The sequence below is a fragment of the Camelus bactrianus genome, chromosome 10 (genome assembly GCF_048773025.1).
Source record: "Camelus bactrianus isolate YW-2024 breed Bactrian camel chromosome 10, ASM4877302v1, whole genome shotgun sequence".
Classification (NCBI taxonomy): domain Eukaryota; kingdom Metazoa; phylum Chordata; class Mammalia; order Artiodactyla; family Camelidae; genus Camelus; species Camelus bactrianus.
The window spans coordinates 2,786,597-2,804,911 of NC_133548.1; the positions used below are offsets into that span (position 1 = coordinate 2,786,597).

At 55.5% G+C, this 18,315-nt stretch overlaps 1 protein-coding gene across 5 annotated transcripts in view; it reads left to right on the top strand.

The window, feature by feature from the left end:
* SHANK2 (SH3 and multiple ankyrin repeat domains 2) overlaps nucleotides 1-18,315 on the top strand; it is a 497,686-nt gene that overhangs the window by 98,951 nt on the left and 380,420 nt on the right. For all 5 annotated transcript variants that reach the window (XM_074371523.1, XM_074371521.1, XM_074371526.1 and 2 more), the window contains exons 7-8: nucleotides 15,287-15,438; nucleotides 16,433-16,600. In XM_074371523.1, the coding sequence (XP_074227624.1) occupies nucleotides 15,287-15,438; nucleotides 16,433-16,600 (320 nt within the window). The remainder of the gene's footprint in view (nucleotides 1-15,286; nucleotides 15,439-16,432; nucleotides 16,601-18,315) is intronic.

Sequence of the window (18,315 nt, forward strand, 5' to 3'; positions counted from 1 at the left end):
TGGGTTTAGACAAGCGTGTGAGGACACGTGTCCGCCAGTGTAGTGTCAGGCAGAGGGCTTCTCTGCCGTAAAAATCCCCTGTGCTCAGCCTGTAAAGCTCCCTCCCCCTTAGCGCTGGCAACCACTGACCTTTTCACAGCCTCCGTGGTTTTACCTTTTCCAGAATGTCATGTGCTGGAATCCTGTAGCCGGTGGCCTTTTCAGGCTGGCTTTAGTCTTTCAGTCTTTTCGTGGCGTGACAGCTCATTTCTTTTTAGTGCTAAATAACGTTCCACCATCCGGATGGACCACCATTTATTTATCCATCCACCCACCAAAGGGCATCTTTGGTGGCTTCCAAGTTTTGCGACTCTGAGTAAAGCTGTTAGAAACACCTGTGTGCAGGTTTCTGTGTGGACGGAATTGACAGTGATCAAATGTAGTGGGGTTTTTTCCCCTAAGACAGAAAAGAAGTATGTACAGCAAGCAGAAGGGTAAAGGATGTAGCGAAGACAGAAAGTTCTGACCCAGAGTCCAGGCAGGGACCCGAGATCCTGCTGCAGGGACCACCCTGTCTCGGCGTCCCTGCTCCACGCCCCGCGTCTTGGGAGTGTTCACTCGTATTCTCACCTGGGGAGAGAAGCAGACTGTTCCGGATGCGGGGGCAGGGAAGACGGGGGCCAGGGGTGCCGAGTGACATGAGGAAGGTGGGCGATGGAGACACCAAGTCGTGGGCAGTTCCCAGGACAGTGGCATCAAGCGGCCCCACCACATCCGGAGAGGATGCTGAGAGAGGATGTGACGTGCGCTCTGCTGAGAGGCCGGCGCTTCATCAGAAGGAAAGACACGCCTTTGCTGTCCCCTCTGTCCCCTCCATCCCCTCCACACAGTGACAGTACCTGCAGGGTGGGGACATTTGGGCACGAGGGGAGCAGCACATGTTGAGGGTTCCCCGTGCGGAGCGAGTTGCCCGCAGTAGGGTGTCCAGAACGTTCCTGCCGTATCAGTGGCACAGTGGGAGCACAGCCCGGGGTTGTGGACCCGGGGAGGAAGATGGGGTTGCTGTGGTGGCTGCCTCCAGGCAGTAGGTGGTGTGCCCAGTTGGCCCCAGCTTTCCCAGGACGGCCCTGGTTTTCACACTGAAATCCACATCCGGGAAACCCTTTGGTTCCAGACACACTGGTGCCCTAGGTCAGTCGCCGGGCCCTTAATGATGACAGCTGAGGTTCGACGAGAGCCCGATGGCGTGCGCAGGACGTGGAGGCCCGTCTCCCCCGCCCCCACCGCGTGCTCCCACAAAGCAGCCCCCTGTGAGGCCAGCACCCCTGGAGGAGGCGAGGCCCTGCGAGCGGAGGTGGGACCCCAGGTCACCATAGGGAGGAGGCAGAGGGTCCACGCTCTCACCCCCGGAGGAAGGGCGGTGGGGCTGGCGGTGGGCTCGCTGCTCTCGGGCTGCGCCTGGTGGCCGTGGCCGGTGCAGAGGGCCCAGGGCTGGAGGGCCCGCGGTGGCCGACCTGGGATGGCATCTCCTGCCGCAGCTTGGGGCCGGGCGGCGGGAGGCAGAGCTGGGTCACTTCCTGTTTATTCCAGGTGCTGCGCCGTCATCCTCAGCGGCTCTGAGGACTCCAAGAAGTGCTCCTGTCTCAGCGGCTCCACGCTGAGTTCTGTGACTTTCTCAAAAGCCACCCAGCTGGTAGCAGAATCTGGCTGAGAACCAGACCTCACTCCCTGAGCAGAGACGAAAGCGGCTCCTTCCCTAGCGCGGGAGCGCCACGAGGCTCCCCCCCGCGCCGCGTCCCTGCACCGGGGCTGCGCGGCCTCCCCCACGCATGTGCGCCGGGCACGGGGGCCCCACGGGGCGAAGCGGCACTTCTGGACTGAGGGGTGTGCAGGAGATAATTAACTCCCAGAGGAACGACCTGCCGGTTAAAACAAAGTGGCCCGTGCTGCTCCAGCCGCCTCTGTGGTCCCTGTTCTGATGGAAGTTCCGTTCGGTGATGATGGGAGTCGCAGAAAGAAATTGATGCGCCCACCGGGGTCCTGGCTTATCTCCTGCTTTGGTTGGAACCTCTGGGACGAGGCAGGTGGCGTCTTGAGCCCCGAAAAGGAAGGAAAACTAATAATTTGAGCAAAACTTAGGGCTTCTACTTGCACGGCCTTCCCAGACTTGAAAGGAGCCCGGGTGCAGCAGGGGCGGGGCTGTAACGCAGCTGGGATGCCTCCCAGCCCTCAACCGTCTTGTTGGAAGTCGGGGTGGGATGTGCATTCACGGAACCGATTTTGCAGAGCACCTGTGACGAGTCTGGACTTGACTTACGAGACCAGTTACTGCATTTGCTCCCAGCACACCGGTAGCCCATCATCTTGTCGGTTCGTCACCTGGGCCGAGATGTGCCTGGTCCCGCCGCACGTCCCTGTGGCCAGGCTCTCGGGGAGCCCCTGCCCAGCTCCCACACGGCCCCATTAGGAGATTTCTAGGGTGCTGAATTTCTGCTCACGGACGGTGCCCCTTTGCTCCATATCCTGCGGTCTCCCCGTCCCCTGAGCGCGTCCCGGGATGTAATTCCCCAGAAATCGTAGCTCTTCAGGGAACATGGTCCTGGGGCCTCGTGGACATCAGTCTGCAGAGGGTCCGAGACGCACGAATTACCCAGTGCCCTGGGAGTCGGCTCGAGGATCGCCGAGCCGGTGACCGGAGGAGATCTGGGTGTGCCAAGCGTCAGGTGCAGTTCCTGGCACAGACGGACCTGTTTGTAAGCGAGAGCCCCACCAGCATGTCCAGTTACTTCAGGAGTTTTCATATTCGTGCCCCACAGAGTTTCAGACAGGGTTCTAGGTGACTCACAAAGGTACGTGTGGTCGGGCAAGACGCAATACGTCGAGTAAGGCCGTGAAGTAGAAGGAAAAATGGCGGTGGGAGTGATGCTGGGCAGAGACGGGCCCCCAGGGGCGAGCCTGGGCAGCGGGGACATCACCAGCCAGCCGGGGGAGGAGTCCATCCCGGGACGCTTCTCCGTGACCCTTGATGCCCGGCCTCAGGTGAGCAGTCTCCCCTGGGGGCCACGTGGAGACCAACAGTGTTTTTACGTGAATTGTTACCTGAAACACGAGCCTCAAGGTTGTTTTTTAAAATACTCTTTTAAATGATTATTTTAGAGCAGTTTTGGACCTGCAGAACTGTCGAGCAGATACTGCAGAAGGTCCCCTGCGCCCCACACCCATTTCCCCCATCGCCATCTTACGGGGGGAGGTGCCAGCATGGAGGTGTTGCCACTAACTCATGTCCGTACTCCCTCCATGCTCACTCGTAGTTGCTGAATGTCCCCTTTCTGTTCCGGGGTCCCTCCTGACAGTCTTCTTGTCTCCGTAAGCCCCTCTGGGCTGTGACAGTTCCTAGGGCTCTCCTTGTTTTTGATGACCTTGGCAGTTGTGAGGGGAGCTGGTCCGGGATTTTGTCCCCCTGTTGGGGTTTGTCTGCAGTTTAGGTCGTGATTAGACTAGGGATGTGTGCGGGGGCGGGAGACCTCGGAGGTGGGTGCCTTCTGATCACATCACCGTGGGGCACGCCTCTGGCTGTGACGGGGACCTGGCCCCCCTGCTCAGGTGTGCTGGTCGGGCTTCCCCACTGCATTACTCTCCCCCCGTTTCTGGACTGTCCTCTGCAAGGCAGTCACCAAGCTCAGCCCACACTTAAAAGAGTGCGGGCAGAGGTGCTCCATCAATTTATTCGGAATCCTTCTGCGAAGGAAATCTGTCTCTTCTCCCCATTCATTTATTTATTCAGTCAGCGATTTGTATCAGTGTAGGGCCGTGGATGTTTAATTTAGAATTTGAGTTACAATCCAGTACTATTTTATGTATTTTGTTGTTCGGATGGCTCCAGCTTCGGCCATTGGGGAAGAACTCTCAGTTGGCTCCTGGGTCCCTTGACGTAGCCCATCAGTGTGTGTTTTTATTATTATTATTGTTTGACCACTTTCTTGCTTCCTGCCATCAGAAGGTGTTCCAGGCTCTGTTGTGTGTTTCCTGCCCCAGCCCTAGAGTCCGGACCTTCCACCTGGGAGCCCGGGGAGAGGGGTCTTAGAAACCGAGACCTGCGTGCTGGGTGTGCTCAGTGCCACGGGGGTGTAGTTGCTTCTGGTGTCTCGGAGGAAAGGACAAGGAGGTGTGTGTGTGTACACTAACCTGCGAATAGATACATGTCTATAAATGCTTCTGTATGGAACCATCTGAATCTGTATTAAGCTAAACATGAGTTCATACTGATGTCCCCAGTCCGAATCCAGTGCCATGTGGGTCATTCCAGTCTCTGCCCCTTACTTTTCTGCAACCTCCCACTTGGATGGTGAGACTCTTGGCTGCCACTCTCAGCCATGTGTGTATTTAATTGCTCAGTTCCAGGGCACGTTTGTAGTGGTTTCCAAATTACTGACCTGCACACCACAACGGAAGGCAGCTTTATCGACTCGCGCACGGTGCCCACGCGCAGCTCTTTGTGCCTTTGGTCTTTCAGACTCTGCTCTTCCCGAAGTCACAAAGGTCAGCACTCTCTCCCCCCACCTCCTCCAGTGAGGTGGTCTCTTACTCTTGTGATCCAGTTGGATTATTTTGTCACATTGTGCCTCCATCCTGGGAGCCCCGGTCTCCTAAATGAACTTTGAAACTTGGATTTTAGAAATTTGCATACACGAAGCTTCATTCTTTGTGCTGTGAAGTTTATGGTCTTGACAAATCACAGTGTTTAATTCTTGCATCACCATCGCAGCGCTGCACAGGATAGCTTCACAGCTTTACAGGGATCTGCTGTGCTTGCCATCAGCTCGGTCTTCTTGCCCCCTCTGGAGCCCCTGACAACCACTGATTTCTCTACCATCTCCGTAGTTTCGAGTTTCGCAGAATGTAGTATAATCGGAATCGTACAATATGTAGCTTTTACAGACTGGCTTCTTTTACTGAGCAACAGGCGTTTAAGAGTTGGCATATCTTCTTATGATTTGATAGCACTTGCCTTTATGTTCTTTCTTTTCTTTTTTTTTTTTAATTGAAGTGTAGTCAGTTTGCAAGTTGTGTCAATTTCTGGTGTCCAGCATTGTGTTTCAGTCCTACGTACACATCCATATACTCCTTTTCATTTTCTTTTTCATTATAGGTTACTGTAAGATTTTGAATATAGTTCCCTGTGCTGTACTGAAGAAACTTGTTGTTTATCTAACTTATGTATAGTAGTTAGTATCTACAAATCCCAAACTCCCAATTTATCCCTTCCCACCCTACTTTCTGCCCCACTCCCCTCCCCCCATAACCACAAGTTTGTTTTCTCTGTCTGTGAGTCTGTTTCTATTTTGTAAGTAAGTTCGTTTGTCTTTTCTTTTAGATTCCACATATGACTGATACCATATGGTATTTTTCTTTCTCTTTCTGACTTACTTCACTTCGTATGACAATCTTCAAGTCTATCCATGTTGCTGCAAATGGCATTATTGTATTTTTTATGGCTGAGTAGTATTCCATTATATAAATACACCACCTCTCCTTTCTCCACTCATCTGTCAATGGACATTCAGGCTGTTTCCATGTCTTGCTGTTGGAAATAGGACAGCACTTCCATTTTTAATCAGTAAACAATAATCCACTCTGTGGAGGCTCTAGTTCTGTTTATCCATTCACCTGCTGAAGGGCGTCTTGCTTGCCTCCAGTTTTTAATGAATGTGAATAAAGCTACTGCAGACATTTGTGTGCAGTTTGTGGTGTGGGCATAAGTTTTCGAATCAGTTGTGTGAATACCAGGGAGCACCGTGTTGGATTATATGGTGAAACATTTTTTAGTTTTAGGAGAAACCATCAAACTGTCTTCCAAGCTGGAGGTGCCGTGTGCAGCCCCGCCAGCGGTCGGCGGGGTTCTCTGCTGTTGGTTTGCGTCCTGGCCAGAGTCGGGTTGTCGGTGTTTTGGATTCTGTCAGTGCTAAGAGGTGTGCGGAGCAGTCTTGTTGTTCTGAGCCTTGAGTTTTCACCCGCTCAAAATGTCCTTTACTTTCCAAACTCCTGGTCTGACAGGTCCCATTTGTCTGCTTCAGTACGTATGTGTCCTGCTGCCTGTGGTTTTAGCTGCGAGAGAATCGCAGAGCCCGCCCTCCTGGATTTTGCTGTTGAGCGGACCGAACTCACAGCTTCTCACCTATGCCCTCCCCCCACGTGCTGGGCGGTGGGGCCCCGGAGCCCGCTCCCTTCATGGTCCTTGTCGGGGACACCAGCAGCCGCTCGGACGCCTGTCAGAGCAGGAACCGCCCACTTTTGCTGTGTCTGCCCTCGAAGCAGCTCCTGTGTGTGCTGCCGTCACAGCCTGGGCGGATGGCGCGTTTCCACCAGGAGAACCAGGAACCTGGGCCTGGTGCGCTGGCAGTTCTGCTCCCTGGTCCCGACAAGCCTAGATCTGAAAACTCTTCCTGAAACTAACCGCCGCCGTTTGGTAACCGAGATTATTTTTATCTGAAATACTAAGCCCTTGTCCTTTTGACTAAAATCTCTTCGCTTTGCCTCCATCCTGTCTCCTAGGGTCAGAGATTTCCTCAGAGAGAAGAAACCAGTGTCTGTTTCTTCCTGTCAGTTTCTGATCACAAATCTAAGTCACCAGAGCCCACTCCAGACAGTCTCCCGTCCAGCACGTCTGGTCGCCAAAGCCAGAGTCTGGGGTCCGCGAGCAGGATGGTTGTGATTGTTCGGTTTGTGGCAAACGGTGGGAAGCAAGGATGGCTCGGCCGGCTTCTGGGCCAGCGTGGGAGCCGGCTGCCGTCAGCTCAGTGGCGCTGACGGTTTGGGGGGGACCACGTCACTGTCCCCGGTGCTTGCTGGCCTCAAGGGCTCACGGGCCGTTGGGGCAAGTCTCACTGTTCATGGGAAAGTGTCCTCCATCGAGGTCTGTGACTGCCTGAAGGAAGATGCTGCCTCATTCTCTTTCGTGGTCGAGGGTAGGGTATGAGCGGACTGTTCCAGTGGATGGGGGTCGTGTTTTAGCATCCTGGAAGACTTTGTGATTTTGCATGATTTGCTGGTAATCAAATACTTAACGCTGAAGCACTGAGTGCAAATTAGTGCCAGAGGCTCTGGTGTACCCTAACGTTCTGAAAAGCGCTTCCCACGCCCCCCGCCACCCGCCCGCCCCGCTGCCTGTGGTAACTGCGCCATGAGCAGCCCGCTGCCGTGTACCCGGTGACCCCGCGCACAGGAGGGGGCGCTGGGGGCTGAGTCAGCGTCCCTGGTTCTCGTAGTCACGTGAGCATTTACGTGGACAGGGTGGGCTGTGTGGTGGTGTGGACAGGCATCAGTCGTGAGCGTCTTGACAGTCAGAGAGCCGCACCCCGGAAGCTATTTTGGACCCACCTTTCCCTTCTGTCATTTTATGAAGGGGACACAGGTGATTCCCCAGGGTAGGACAGAAAACACCAATCTATCTATCTTCCCATTTAAAAACATTCACCTACTTGGATTCCATAATTTACTTAATATATCACTGCCACAGGGCGTGCTCTTTTTATGTAAGTTTTTTATAAAGATATAATTTACATGGGGTTAAATTCAGTTTTGTTTTTTGTAAGGCTTTGTTGAAACATATTTCGCGTACGGTTAAATGCACCCATTTAAAGTGCAGTTCAGTGATTTTTCAGTCTGTTCACAGGGTCGCGCAGCAGCCATCACCACTTTCTAATTTTAGAGCATTCTCATCAAAAAGAGCCCGGCGCCCAGCGGCAGCCTCTCCCCTTGTCTCCCCGCTCCCTCGCCCCCAGCCCCTGGCAGCCACCGATCGACCTCCTGTCTCTGGATTTGCGTGTTCTGGACGCTCGATGGCAGTGGAGTCACACGATGTGCACCCTCTCGCGTCTGGTTCCTTTCACTCAGCAGAAGGCTGCCAAGTTCATCCACGTCGCAGCGTGTGTCGTGCCCCCTCCTTATGGCCGAATAACAACATTCCTCTGCGTGTCCTCCTTTTGTGTATCTGCTCGTCGGTTGGTGGACACTTGAGTTGTTTCCACTTTCTGTCTGTTGTGAACGTCCTGGCACACGCTGTGTGGACGCAGGCTTTACGTCTCCGTGTTCGACCTGCCGGAGACCTACCAGACGTGTTCCGAAGCAGCGGCGCCATTTGGCGTCCCACCAGCAGTGGAGGAGCGCTCCGGTTCCTCCTCATCCTCGCCAGCATTTACTGTTAGCTTTGTTTTCTTACAACCGCCTTAGTGAGTATGCAGTCGCGTCTCACTGTGGCTTTGTTTGCTTTTGCCTCGTGACCAGCGATACTGAGCTGCTTTTCAGGTGCTTGCCGGCCACTTGTATGCCTCCGGGGAAGTGTCTGTTGGCATCCTTTGCCCGTGTTTTGATATTATTGCCCATATTTGTCTGTCATCGCTGAGCTGTGAGAGTGCCTTATGTATTCTGGATACAAGCTCCTTACAAGATGTGTGATTTGCAGGTACCATCTCCCATTCTATGGCGTGTTTCTTTTCACTTTCTTGTTAGGATCCTTTGATGCAGAGAAGTTTTTAATTTTGATAAAATCTACTTTATCTATTTTTTCTTTTGTGGCTTGTGCTTTTGGTGTCATATCTAAAAAAAAAAAATCGCATAACCCAAGGTCACAGGGTTTAACCCTGTGTCCTCCACCACAGGTTGTACAGTTTAACTGTTTACGTTTAGGTCTGTGGTCCATTTTGAGTTCAGTTTTGTATATGGTGTGAGGTAGGGCTCTGACTTCATTCCTTTGCGTGTGGAAATCCAGTTGACCCAACACCATTTGTTTAAAAGACTATTATTTTTTCCCATAATCACGTGCAATTTACAAATAAAGGCGTAGACCCGTATGGGGCACACACCGCCATTTTCCTTGGCTCGCTTGCTCACTGATCACGTCCCTGAGAAGGTGGGAGAGCTGCGTTCTAGGTCCCCGTATCTCAGACTTGGTGTCTGAGTTCCCTGGGAATCTTGCTGAAATGTCCCCTGGGAGCCTCAAGATCTGGGGTGGGACCAGAGGTTTTGTGTTTCTAACCAGCTTGGGGTCACGCCCGTGCTCTTGGTCCGTGGAGCAGGTTTGAATTAGCAAGTGTGTAGAGCAGTGGTTCTCAAACTCGGCTGCAGGTTAAAAACCGCTTTGGGAAGTTGTACCAGTCCTCATAGTTGGGTCAGGCTCCACGCTGATTAAGTTGAGGTCTAGAGGGTGGGGCCGCGTGATTTCACTGCGCAGTCAAGTTGCTGAGAGCAGTGTTCTCTAGCGAAGTGTGCCCCTCGGGCCTCCCGAGATGCAGAGTCTCAGCCCTTCGGTGCTGTCAGACCAGTTCTGGGAGTGGCCCGCCTTCTCTGCATTAACCAGCTCTTCGGGTGATTCCTCTGCACGCCGAGTCTGAGAACCGCTGTTCCAGGTAACAGGGAAGCAGTCCCCGAACCCTACGTTTCCTCTTGCTGGTCGTTGGGATTTTGAGGTGCGGCTGAAGTCGCTGATTTGTCGCAGAAATGTGCCCACCTCGGTGCTGGAGATAGGATTCTTGCCTTCAAGGCCGTGACATTTGGGGACATGTCAGATTTCTGCTGACGTGGAAGAGAGAAGGGCAGGGGTGCAGCCCCCACTATCCGATTGTGCTTGTAGGAGCTTCCCGGGTCTCCTTCCCCGGGGAGGCGCCCGCGTCACGGGGACTTGAGACCCCCTGGCTGGAGGCCGCTTCTCCCCTAGGGGTTTAGCAGCCACAGTCGCAAATGGTTGTCACTGAAGTTCCCAGTCTGGAAGGTTTCCTGGGTCACTGTTCAGAGTCCTGCGTTTTGGATGCGAAACTTCAGTCTGACTTAGAAGGGCCATGTCATGTCTCAGAGATGCGTGTTTTCATCAGATGGGTTGTTTGAGGCAAGTGAGGTTGTGTTGATGTGAGTGGAGGCGGAAGCCCGGACTCCACTGTGGTGTTGTCCCTCTTAGGTGTCCCAAGGGGGTGTATGTCCATGTCAGGCTGACACAGTGATTCTAGCCTGTACTGTCTCTGTCCCCTCAGGTGAGGCGTGTGCAAAGCCATGACCTCCCATGACCTTCGCCGTGGGCTGAGCAGGGCAGTCTTTGCAGAGTAGACTGGGACCCCACACCCTGCGGGGTTCAAGGCTTCTGTCAAAGTAACAGCCGAGCCCAAACTGGAACTCGTGGCTCCCGGCCCCAAGGCCAGGCTTTTCCCACTTGGGTCGTTTTGCACAAGACACACAGGCTCAGGGAGCGGGGTGGGTGTGATCTCTGTTAGGACTAATTCAGCAATGGGTTTTACATTGGAAAAGAATTATTTGTGAAGAGAAATTGGGCACATGGTTTGATCCCCTCAGTCAACCTTGACCTCAAATGTAAATCTTCTGCTCTGTTCAACTCAGTTTTCTTTTTTGCATTTAATTGAAGTACAGTCAGTTACAACGTGTCCATTTCTGGTGTCCAGCACAGTGTCCCCGTCATGCGTATACGTACGTATATTCGTTTTCGTATCCTTTTTCATTAAAGGTTATTACAAGATACTGAATGTAGTTCCACGTGCTGTACAGAAGAAGTGTGTTTTTCACCTGTTTTTATTCAACTCAGTTTTAACTGTCGGTGCATGTGTGTGCATCTCTGTCTGTCCTTCTATCCATCCTTTCCTTATCCTTCCCCCCTCCCCCCTCATATGTACCCAGCCACCCCTCCATTCAGCCACTCACACACCCACCTGCCCATCTTCCCATCCACCTGTCTGTGTATCCGTCTGTCTTGTAACAGCTCAGGGAGATGTCCTTGTTCTCCCCGGGACAGGAACAGTCGCCAGCATGGGGCAGAGCGCTTGGTAGGTCTGGGAATCCTGGCTTCACTTGATCCGCATCCTGGGTGCCTTGAAACTGTCTCTTGCTGAGAAAGAAAGTCCCATGGGGTTGTGCCTGTCCGGGGGAGGGTGGGAAGAGGAATTGGCTTCATGGTTCATTTTAGAAATTACTTTTATTATTACCAAATTTCAAATGAAGTCATTGCAATGGCTTTTGAAAATACAGAAGAAAATCCATCGTGAAGAAATAAAGTCCATTTCTAGCCGCACCCCCCAGAGGAACTATGGCTGTGGGCCGGGCCCTGTTCCAGCACATTCAGTCTTCACAGACCCCACAAGGTGCGGGTCCTACTTTTACCCCACTGTGTAGTCGGGAAACTGAGGCCCAGAGGGTTTGGCACACCGGCTGGAGGTCACCCAGCCTTTCCAGGGCAGAGCCGGGCAGTGCTGTCTCTGGAGGAGGCGCTCACCAGGCTCTGGTCCCCACAGGTCCGTCTCAGCCCTCGGATGCGCCCCTGTACCTGGGCAGGTGCGCACTCCCACATGCAGGCACCGCAGCCGGGTCGGCAGGTGTCCTGAGCCTACACGGACTTCCACCGCCTGCCCTCCTGCCACCAGACCTCACCCAACGTCCGGACAGGCTGGAAGCTGGTCGCTAGCGCCCTACTGCTGTCCTTTTAAGCGCCGCCCACTCTCACAGCCGGAAACCTTCCTGCAAATCTTACTGCTGGTGCCCTTCAAGGCACATCCTGGTCGTTCCCGGGGCCAGAATGCCACCAGGCCGCTTCTAGGTTAGAGGGCATTCTGTCTTCAAAGTTGTCTCAAAAGATGAGAGAGATGGGTCTTCAGGAGGGGAGACTGGTCCTTCAGGAGGGGGGAGGCTGGTCCTTCAGGTGGGGAGGCTGGTCCTTCAGTTGGGGAGACTGGTCCTTCAGGTGGGGGGAGGCTGGTCCTTCAGGTGGGGGGAGGCCTTCAGGTGGGGGGAGACTGGTCCTTCAGGTGGGGAGAGACTGGTCCTTCAGGTGGGGAGAGGCTGGTCCTTCAGGTGGGGAGAGACTGGTCCTTCAGGTGGGGAGAGGCTGGTCCTTCAGGTTGGGGGAGGCTGGTCCTTCAGGTGGGGAGAGACTGGTCCTTCAGGTGGGGAGAGGCTGGTCCTTCAGGTTGGGGGAGGCTGGTCCTTCAGGCGGGGAGAGGCTGGTCCTTCAGGCGGGGGGAGGCTGGTCCTTCAGGCGCGGGGAGAGGCTGGTCCTTCAGGTGGGGGGATACTGGTCCTTCAGGTGGGGAAGGACTGGTCCTTCAGGTGGGGAGGTTCCATCTCAGACGGGTAGAGACTGGATCTCTTTTGAGGTTCTAATGGTATAGGTTCCTGCGTGTTTTTTTAAACTAAAGAAACTGCGAAATGCCAAACCAGAAGTATTTTCAAAGAGCGACGGTGCCAGGTAACGGCCGTTCCCAGGTGCGTTGGAGACGTGACCACGTTACCTGGTGGTACAGACAGTGCCGCCCCGTAAGGGCCACAGGTGTGCAGCTGACTGACGACCATCTCCTAGGATGGTCCCCTCAGCCCATGTGCGGTCTCACTGGACGCCCCCTTCCCCAACATGAGGTCTAAGCTGGGGGCTCATCTGACCTCGCCGGGGTGGGTCCTGGCTGGGTCTGAACGTGGCAAGTCTGTGGTGTCATTTGAGGGGGGCCTCTGGAACCCTCGAGAAGCTGGAAGTGTCACTCCATGTCCCCGGATGTCATCTGAGGGCTGGGGGTCCCGTCTCCTACCTGAGACACACAGCCGCTGACAGGGCATCTGGTACTTTGCACCCACTTCCGTGCCCAACGAGGTCCAGCAGCCCCGGCCCAGCAGAGGGGTCGGCAATTTGGAACTTTACCATCTGCCACCACCACTCTCTGAGACAGTGTTGTCATTGCAAAGTGATGTTGAGGTCACCGGCTATGAGCATAGTGCCATCTAAACAAAAACTTCTCCTTTGGACCCGCTGCTTTTGCAATGGCCAAATGCAGAGCACCGAGTAAGAAAGAAAACCTGGACAAGGAACCAGCCTTCGCTGTTGGTGGGAATGTAGTTTGGTGCAGCCACTGTGGAGGACAGTATGGAGGTTCCTTAAGAAACTTAAAAATAGACTTAACATATGACCCAGCAGTCCCACTCCTGGACATACATCCAGAGGGAACTCTAATTTGAAAAGACACCTGCACCCCAATGTTCATAGCAGCAGTATATACAACAGCCAAGACATGGAAACAACCTAAATGTCCATCAACAGATGACTGGATAAAGTTGTGTATATTTATACAATGGAATACTACTCAGCCATAAAAAGGAATAAAATAATGCCATTTGCAGCAACATGGGTGGACCTAGAGATTATCATATTAAGTGAAATCAAACAGAAACACAAATATCATAGGATATCACTCATATATGGAATCTAAAGAAAAAGACATAAATGAGCTTATTTACAAAACAGAAACAGACTCAGACATAGAAAACAAACTCATGATTACAAAGGGGATGGGGGTGCGGAGGGATAAATTGGGAGTTTGAGATTTGCAGATTCTAGCTACTATATATAAAATAGATAAGTAACAAGTTTCTACTATATAGCACAGGGAACCGTATTCAAAGTATGTATGCGTATGACTGAAACATTACACTGTTCACCAGAAATTGACGCAGCCTTGTAAACTGACTATACATGTCAATAAAAAAGAATGCAAAAAAAAAGAAAAAGGAAAACCCAAATCGTTTTGAAGGTTGACCTTGCCCTCGAGGCAGCCAGTCCTAACGTTCACTGACGTCAGACTAGAGGAGCTGCTGTAAGAGACGTGACTTTGGAGGGAGGATGCTGGCGGCTCCTGCTACCCAGCCCTTCCGCCTTCTCAGAGAGCCCCTCCCCCATCGCCCTCCTGCACTGTCCTTTCTGTGCAAGGAACCCAGACCCCCACAGGCTGCTGGGGTGAGGCGCTGAGGCCCCAAACTGCCCCTCTCTCCGCAGGGCAGGGGCTGTCTCAGAGTTTGCTTCTCTCTGTGCAGCTGACCCCCTTTTCACGTCTCTGCCCGTGGCCCCAGCAGTCGTGATTCAGACACCCCTTGCCGTGTCCCCCTTTCCTTGCCTTGCTGATGTTGTCTGTGTTGGAAATGTCCTCCCCAACCCCTGTCACCATAGTCCCTTCATTGTCCCAGAAAACTCTTCGAAAAAAAAGAAAAAGCCCTTGCACGAGAGGGCCCCTCTGGTAGGCATACAGCAGGGATGTCAGTGGCACTCGTGAACATTGGACCGTTCCCCTGGGGAGCGGACGTGTAAGCCGGGGGTCACACACACGCCGGGGCATGTCTACCCACTGCAGACTGCAGACTAGTTACACGGGGTGGGTTAAGCCCACGCGTCGCACCGTGAAAAACCAAGGCACAGAGGGGTCCCAACGGCGAGTCTAGAAAGCAGTCAGGACGGTGCCTGCTCCTAGACCAGGACGTGGGGGCCCTAAGTCGATGGGAGGGGTCAATGTAAATTTGTGACGAGTTGCCTTTCCTGGGGATGGAGGGTGGCGTGGCCGCGATGGGCGTCAGAAGGGGCTCAGCCCCACGTGAGAAGCCTCGGCTCTCTTACTCGCGAAACGCACCTGAAGACAGAATGACTCGCTATTCACTGTTCGTGTTTCTGGGTCGCGGGAACCTGCCACTGTCACATCCCTCTTTGCCCTTTTCTGTAATTTAAGAGCTTCTCAAATTAACCACATCAAAGTAACGCGCTCTGCTCCGCCGGTGATGGCGGCGTGCGAGGGAGACTGCGGGTAAGGAGAGAAGTCTGATGCGGAGGTCGAAGCCGCCGCACCTGCAGGCTGGTCCAGGGCCGTCTGCGCGGGGTGCGGGGCCCCTTCCCAACCCTGCTCCCCACGGAGGCTGGCGGCAGCCATCCGTCCCTGGGGCTTCCGCCCCACCTCGTGCGTTGTGCTGGTCCGGTCCCTTCGTGATGACTGTCCGGGTCTATGTTCGCCCAGAGGGAGTCCTCTGTGGGCGGGGCACGACTCTGTGTTATGTTTGTTTCCCTGCTGCTCAGACCTTGGTATCTTACTAAGATGCCAGTAGATATCACATAATTGAGATGAAGAGGTGGACGCCTGCCTTTCGCATCTTAGGCTGCAGCCCTGACCGACTGCTCCCCGTGCCGGGGCGTCTACTGGGGCTGCAGGATTCTGCGTCCTCGAGGCAAAGGCCGCAGGGGCAGCTTTTCAGAGCCCCCTAGTCAGTGGTGTTGAGCCCTGCCTCCGTCCCCCTTTTGATTTGCACATGACCCCAAGAGTCACAGTCATTGTCCTGAGGGTCGTCGGAGCCACGCTGGCTGCCCTGGCGTCAGCAGGTGGGTGGGAGCCGTAATACCTGGGGGTCCATTCCTCAAACTCGCTTTTAGCCCTTTGGACTTGGTGAGGGAGTGAGGGGTGTGGCTGCTCTCGCCCACGTGCTGGCTCTGACATGCATGGGTTTGGGCCCCTAGAGACTCCGCTGACCTTAGCCGCACAGCTGGACGACCCCGGGGAGATGATCAAAGCCCTGAGAAACGGCGGGGCCCACCTGGACTTCCGTGCCAAGGATGGGATGACGGCCCTGCACAAAGCCGCCCGCACCAGGAACCTGCCGGCCCTGAAGGTAAGCGTGGGTCCGTCTTCCCCGGGGACGCCCCCTCATCCGATCCCGGCGCCTGCCCCGTCCCCCTTCCCCTCCCACAGCGGCCCCCGAGGTGATGCCGGATCATGTTAGAGTGGTGTTCGCAAGAGTGGCCTGGCTCCCCACCTCCCTCCTTGGTGACGTGGCTTTTAGGATCTACTGTTCACAGAAAGTCACCTTTCTCCTCTGTTCCAGCCACAGGGCGCGTGTTTTCAGCTGAAACCCGCCCCCCTCCAAGGAGGAGGCTGCCAACCCAGCCCACACCTCACTGCAGCCGCTGCCCCCGGCATCAGAAGCCGATTGTGGGGGGTGGACCTCACCTCCCTCCCCCTCCCCACGCTGTGATTTGAGCATCCTCACCTGCCCGGGCTCTGCCTGTGGTGCACCAGGCAGCAGGGCACGTGCCCAAGCCCGCTCCGTCGGGGAGAGGCGGGGAGGGGACCCAGTGCTGCGGGCTGACCCCCAACACGGTGCTTTACTGTAACGTCATGGACTCCTTAGCTTCACAGCGGCTGCGCTCATCACCTGGCTTCCTGGGAAATCAAGAGTTCATGGCGACGCTTTCTTATTTCAGCACCTCCAGGATGCACACTGAGATGGTTTACGCTGCACTTTTGGGTTAAATAGTACACCTTTTCCATCCAAATGTCTCTGTCCCCATGTTGCTCTCCGCTGGTACACAGGGCATCAGCCGGACAGGGCAGGTCTCCCTGGTGCCCGAGGGCACGTGTGCCCAGCGTCTCCACGTCTCCCGGACGTGTAAGCGTGTGCTGCATGCCTGGGACCGGGTGCCATTTCAGGGCCAGAAACTTCAATGTCTGAAGTCAGGACCTCCTTAATCTTGAGAGGCCAGCCAAGCATGGGAACTGAGGGCTTGGGTGCCCGTGGTCTGGGGGCGCGTGGCCCTCTTCTTGATTGATTCAGTCCTGAGAAAGGGGCCGTGAGACACGTGACTGCAGCGTTCGGCGTTTTTCAGACCCTCTTGGAGCTTGGCGCGTCCCCGGATTACAAGGACAGCTACGGCCTCACACCGCTGTATCACACCGCGATCGTCGGGGGCGACCCCTGCTGCTGCGAGCTGCTCCTCCACGAGCACGCGGCCGTGAGCTGCAAGGACGAGAACGGCTGGCACGAGATCCACCAGGTGCGCGGGGCTCACCCCTCACCCGCCACCCCGCTGGCCGAGCGCCCCTCCCTGGGAGCCGAGGGCACTCGGGGGCCCGCTGTCCCAGCTGCCCCGGTAGAGCATGGGACCGGGGGCTTTGTGAGCACAGGGGACCTAGCACAGGGCTTGACTTCTGTGCACAAGGCGCATGTTTCCAAACCCCACCTGCAGCGGTGGGGCTGGGGGCAGGTCGGCTGCAGTCCTGGCAGAAACAGAATCCACCTGGTGGCTCAGAGGGAGCGTCTTTAATGGACCAAGGGCAAGAGAGGATTGTATTCCTGGAAGCAGGGAGAGCGAGTGAGGCAGAGGGAGCCCAGGGGGAGGTGTGTGAGGAGGAGGGAGCCCCGGGGGAGCCGTGTGGTGCAGGGACTGCGACACGGGGAAGAAGTGCCCTGGCTTCTCCGTTCTCCCGCCTTCCCTTTGGCTGAGCCCCGGCAGAGCCGGCCAACCAGGAAGCCCGGTGCTGCAGGCGCGGACGTCAGGGTCTGCGGGCAGAGGAGGGTGGACGGTGGCTTTGGGAGAGCAGGGGGCGTATCCGTCCAAGGGGTCAAGGGCAGAGGCCGGACCAGGAGGCGGCTGCGATGGTTCTCCTGCTCGCCCTTTATGTGGCCGTGACCCGTCCGTTTCCCTCCACTGCCGTGAGCCTACACACCTGCCCGTCTGAGCAGGGTCTGTGGTCGGAGGGTGGGGGTTGCCCAGGTGCGGCAGCAGGTGGACCCCCCCCCCCCCCCCGCCCAGCCTTCTCGTGCTCGGTTCTGGTTCAGAGTCCCCGCAGCCTGGAGAAGCGTCCAGTTCCTGCCTGTGGTATGAGCAGGGTGTGTGTGTCGGGGTGGGGGGGGGGGACCTCTGTGAAGCTATTCCCAGGGGCCCCGAGGCCATGCCCTGGGCGGGCCCTCAGGGGAGCAGCGCCCTCAGGGCCTGCGTCACAGCTGCTGACCCAGGGCCTGAGGCCGAGCTGTGAGTCTCAGAAGCCAGGGACCAGCAGGGTGTCCCCGGGGCCCGTCCAGAGGAAGAGCCAGGCAAGGCCAGCTCCACGTCCGGTGTTCCAGCTACCGACATGTCTGAGAGCTGTGCCCCCGTCCCTGGGGAAGGAGTGTGCACGGAGCAGAGACGTTTAGTCCAGGTTTCCCTCGACCCCGAGCCCCGGACGCGACGGGGCCAGGTGTGTGTGCAGCCTGGGAGCGGGCCGGCCCGTGTGAAACGCCGGTGGTGTTTTTTCTCTAGATTTGTCCGTCCTTTAAACGTCATTACTTTTGCTGTTCTGCAGTTTTCTTTTTGAACTCCAATAATGTGAATTCAGGTTAAAATGGCCTTAAATGCGGAATTTGACAGGGACACGGGGAGAGGTGTTGCTGGGGGTGACCTGGGCAGTCACGGCTTTGGGACCGTGCCTGAGTCCCCAGGACGGCGGGGCCTGGACCATGCCGGGCTCGGGGACGGAGCCCCTGGTCATGGACAGACGTCAGACCTTCCCTGGCCCAGATGGGAGTTTTATCAGCACATTTCGGAAGAATCGTGAGGGACGCTGTATTTCCACCTGCCGGGCATCCTCTCTCAAGCCCCTCCGTTAAAATGTAGGTTTTCTACTGTTCAGGCCTGGTGGGGCCAACCCAGCAGGAGACGGCTGCCTGTGCAGAGGTGGCGTGTTACTCACAGACCCAGGAGGAGGCCACGCGGGGAAGGCAGAGGACGTT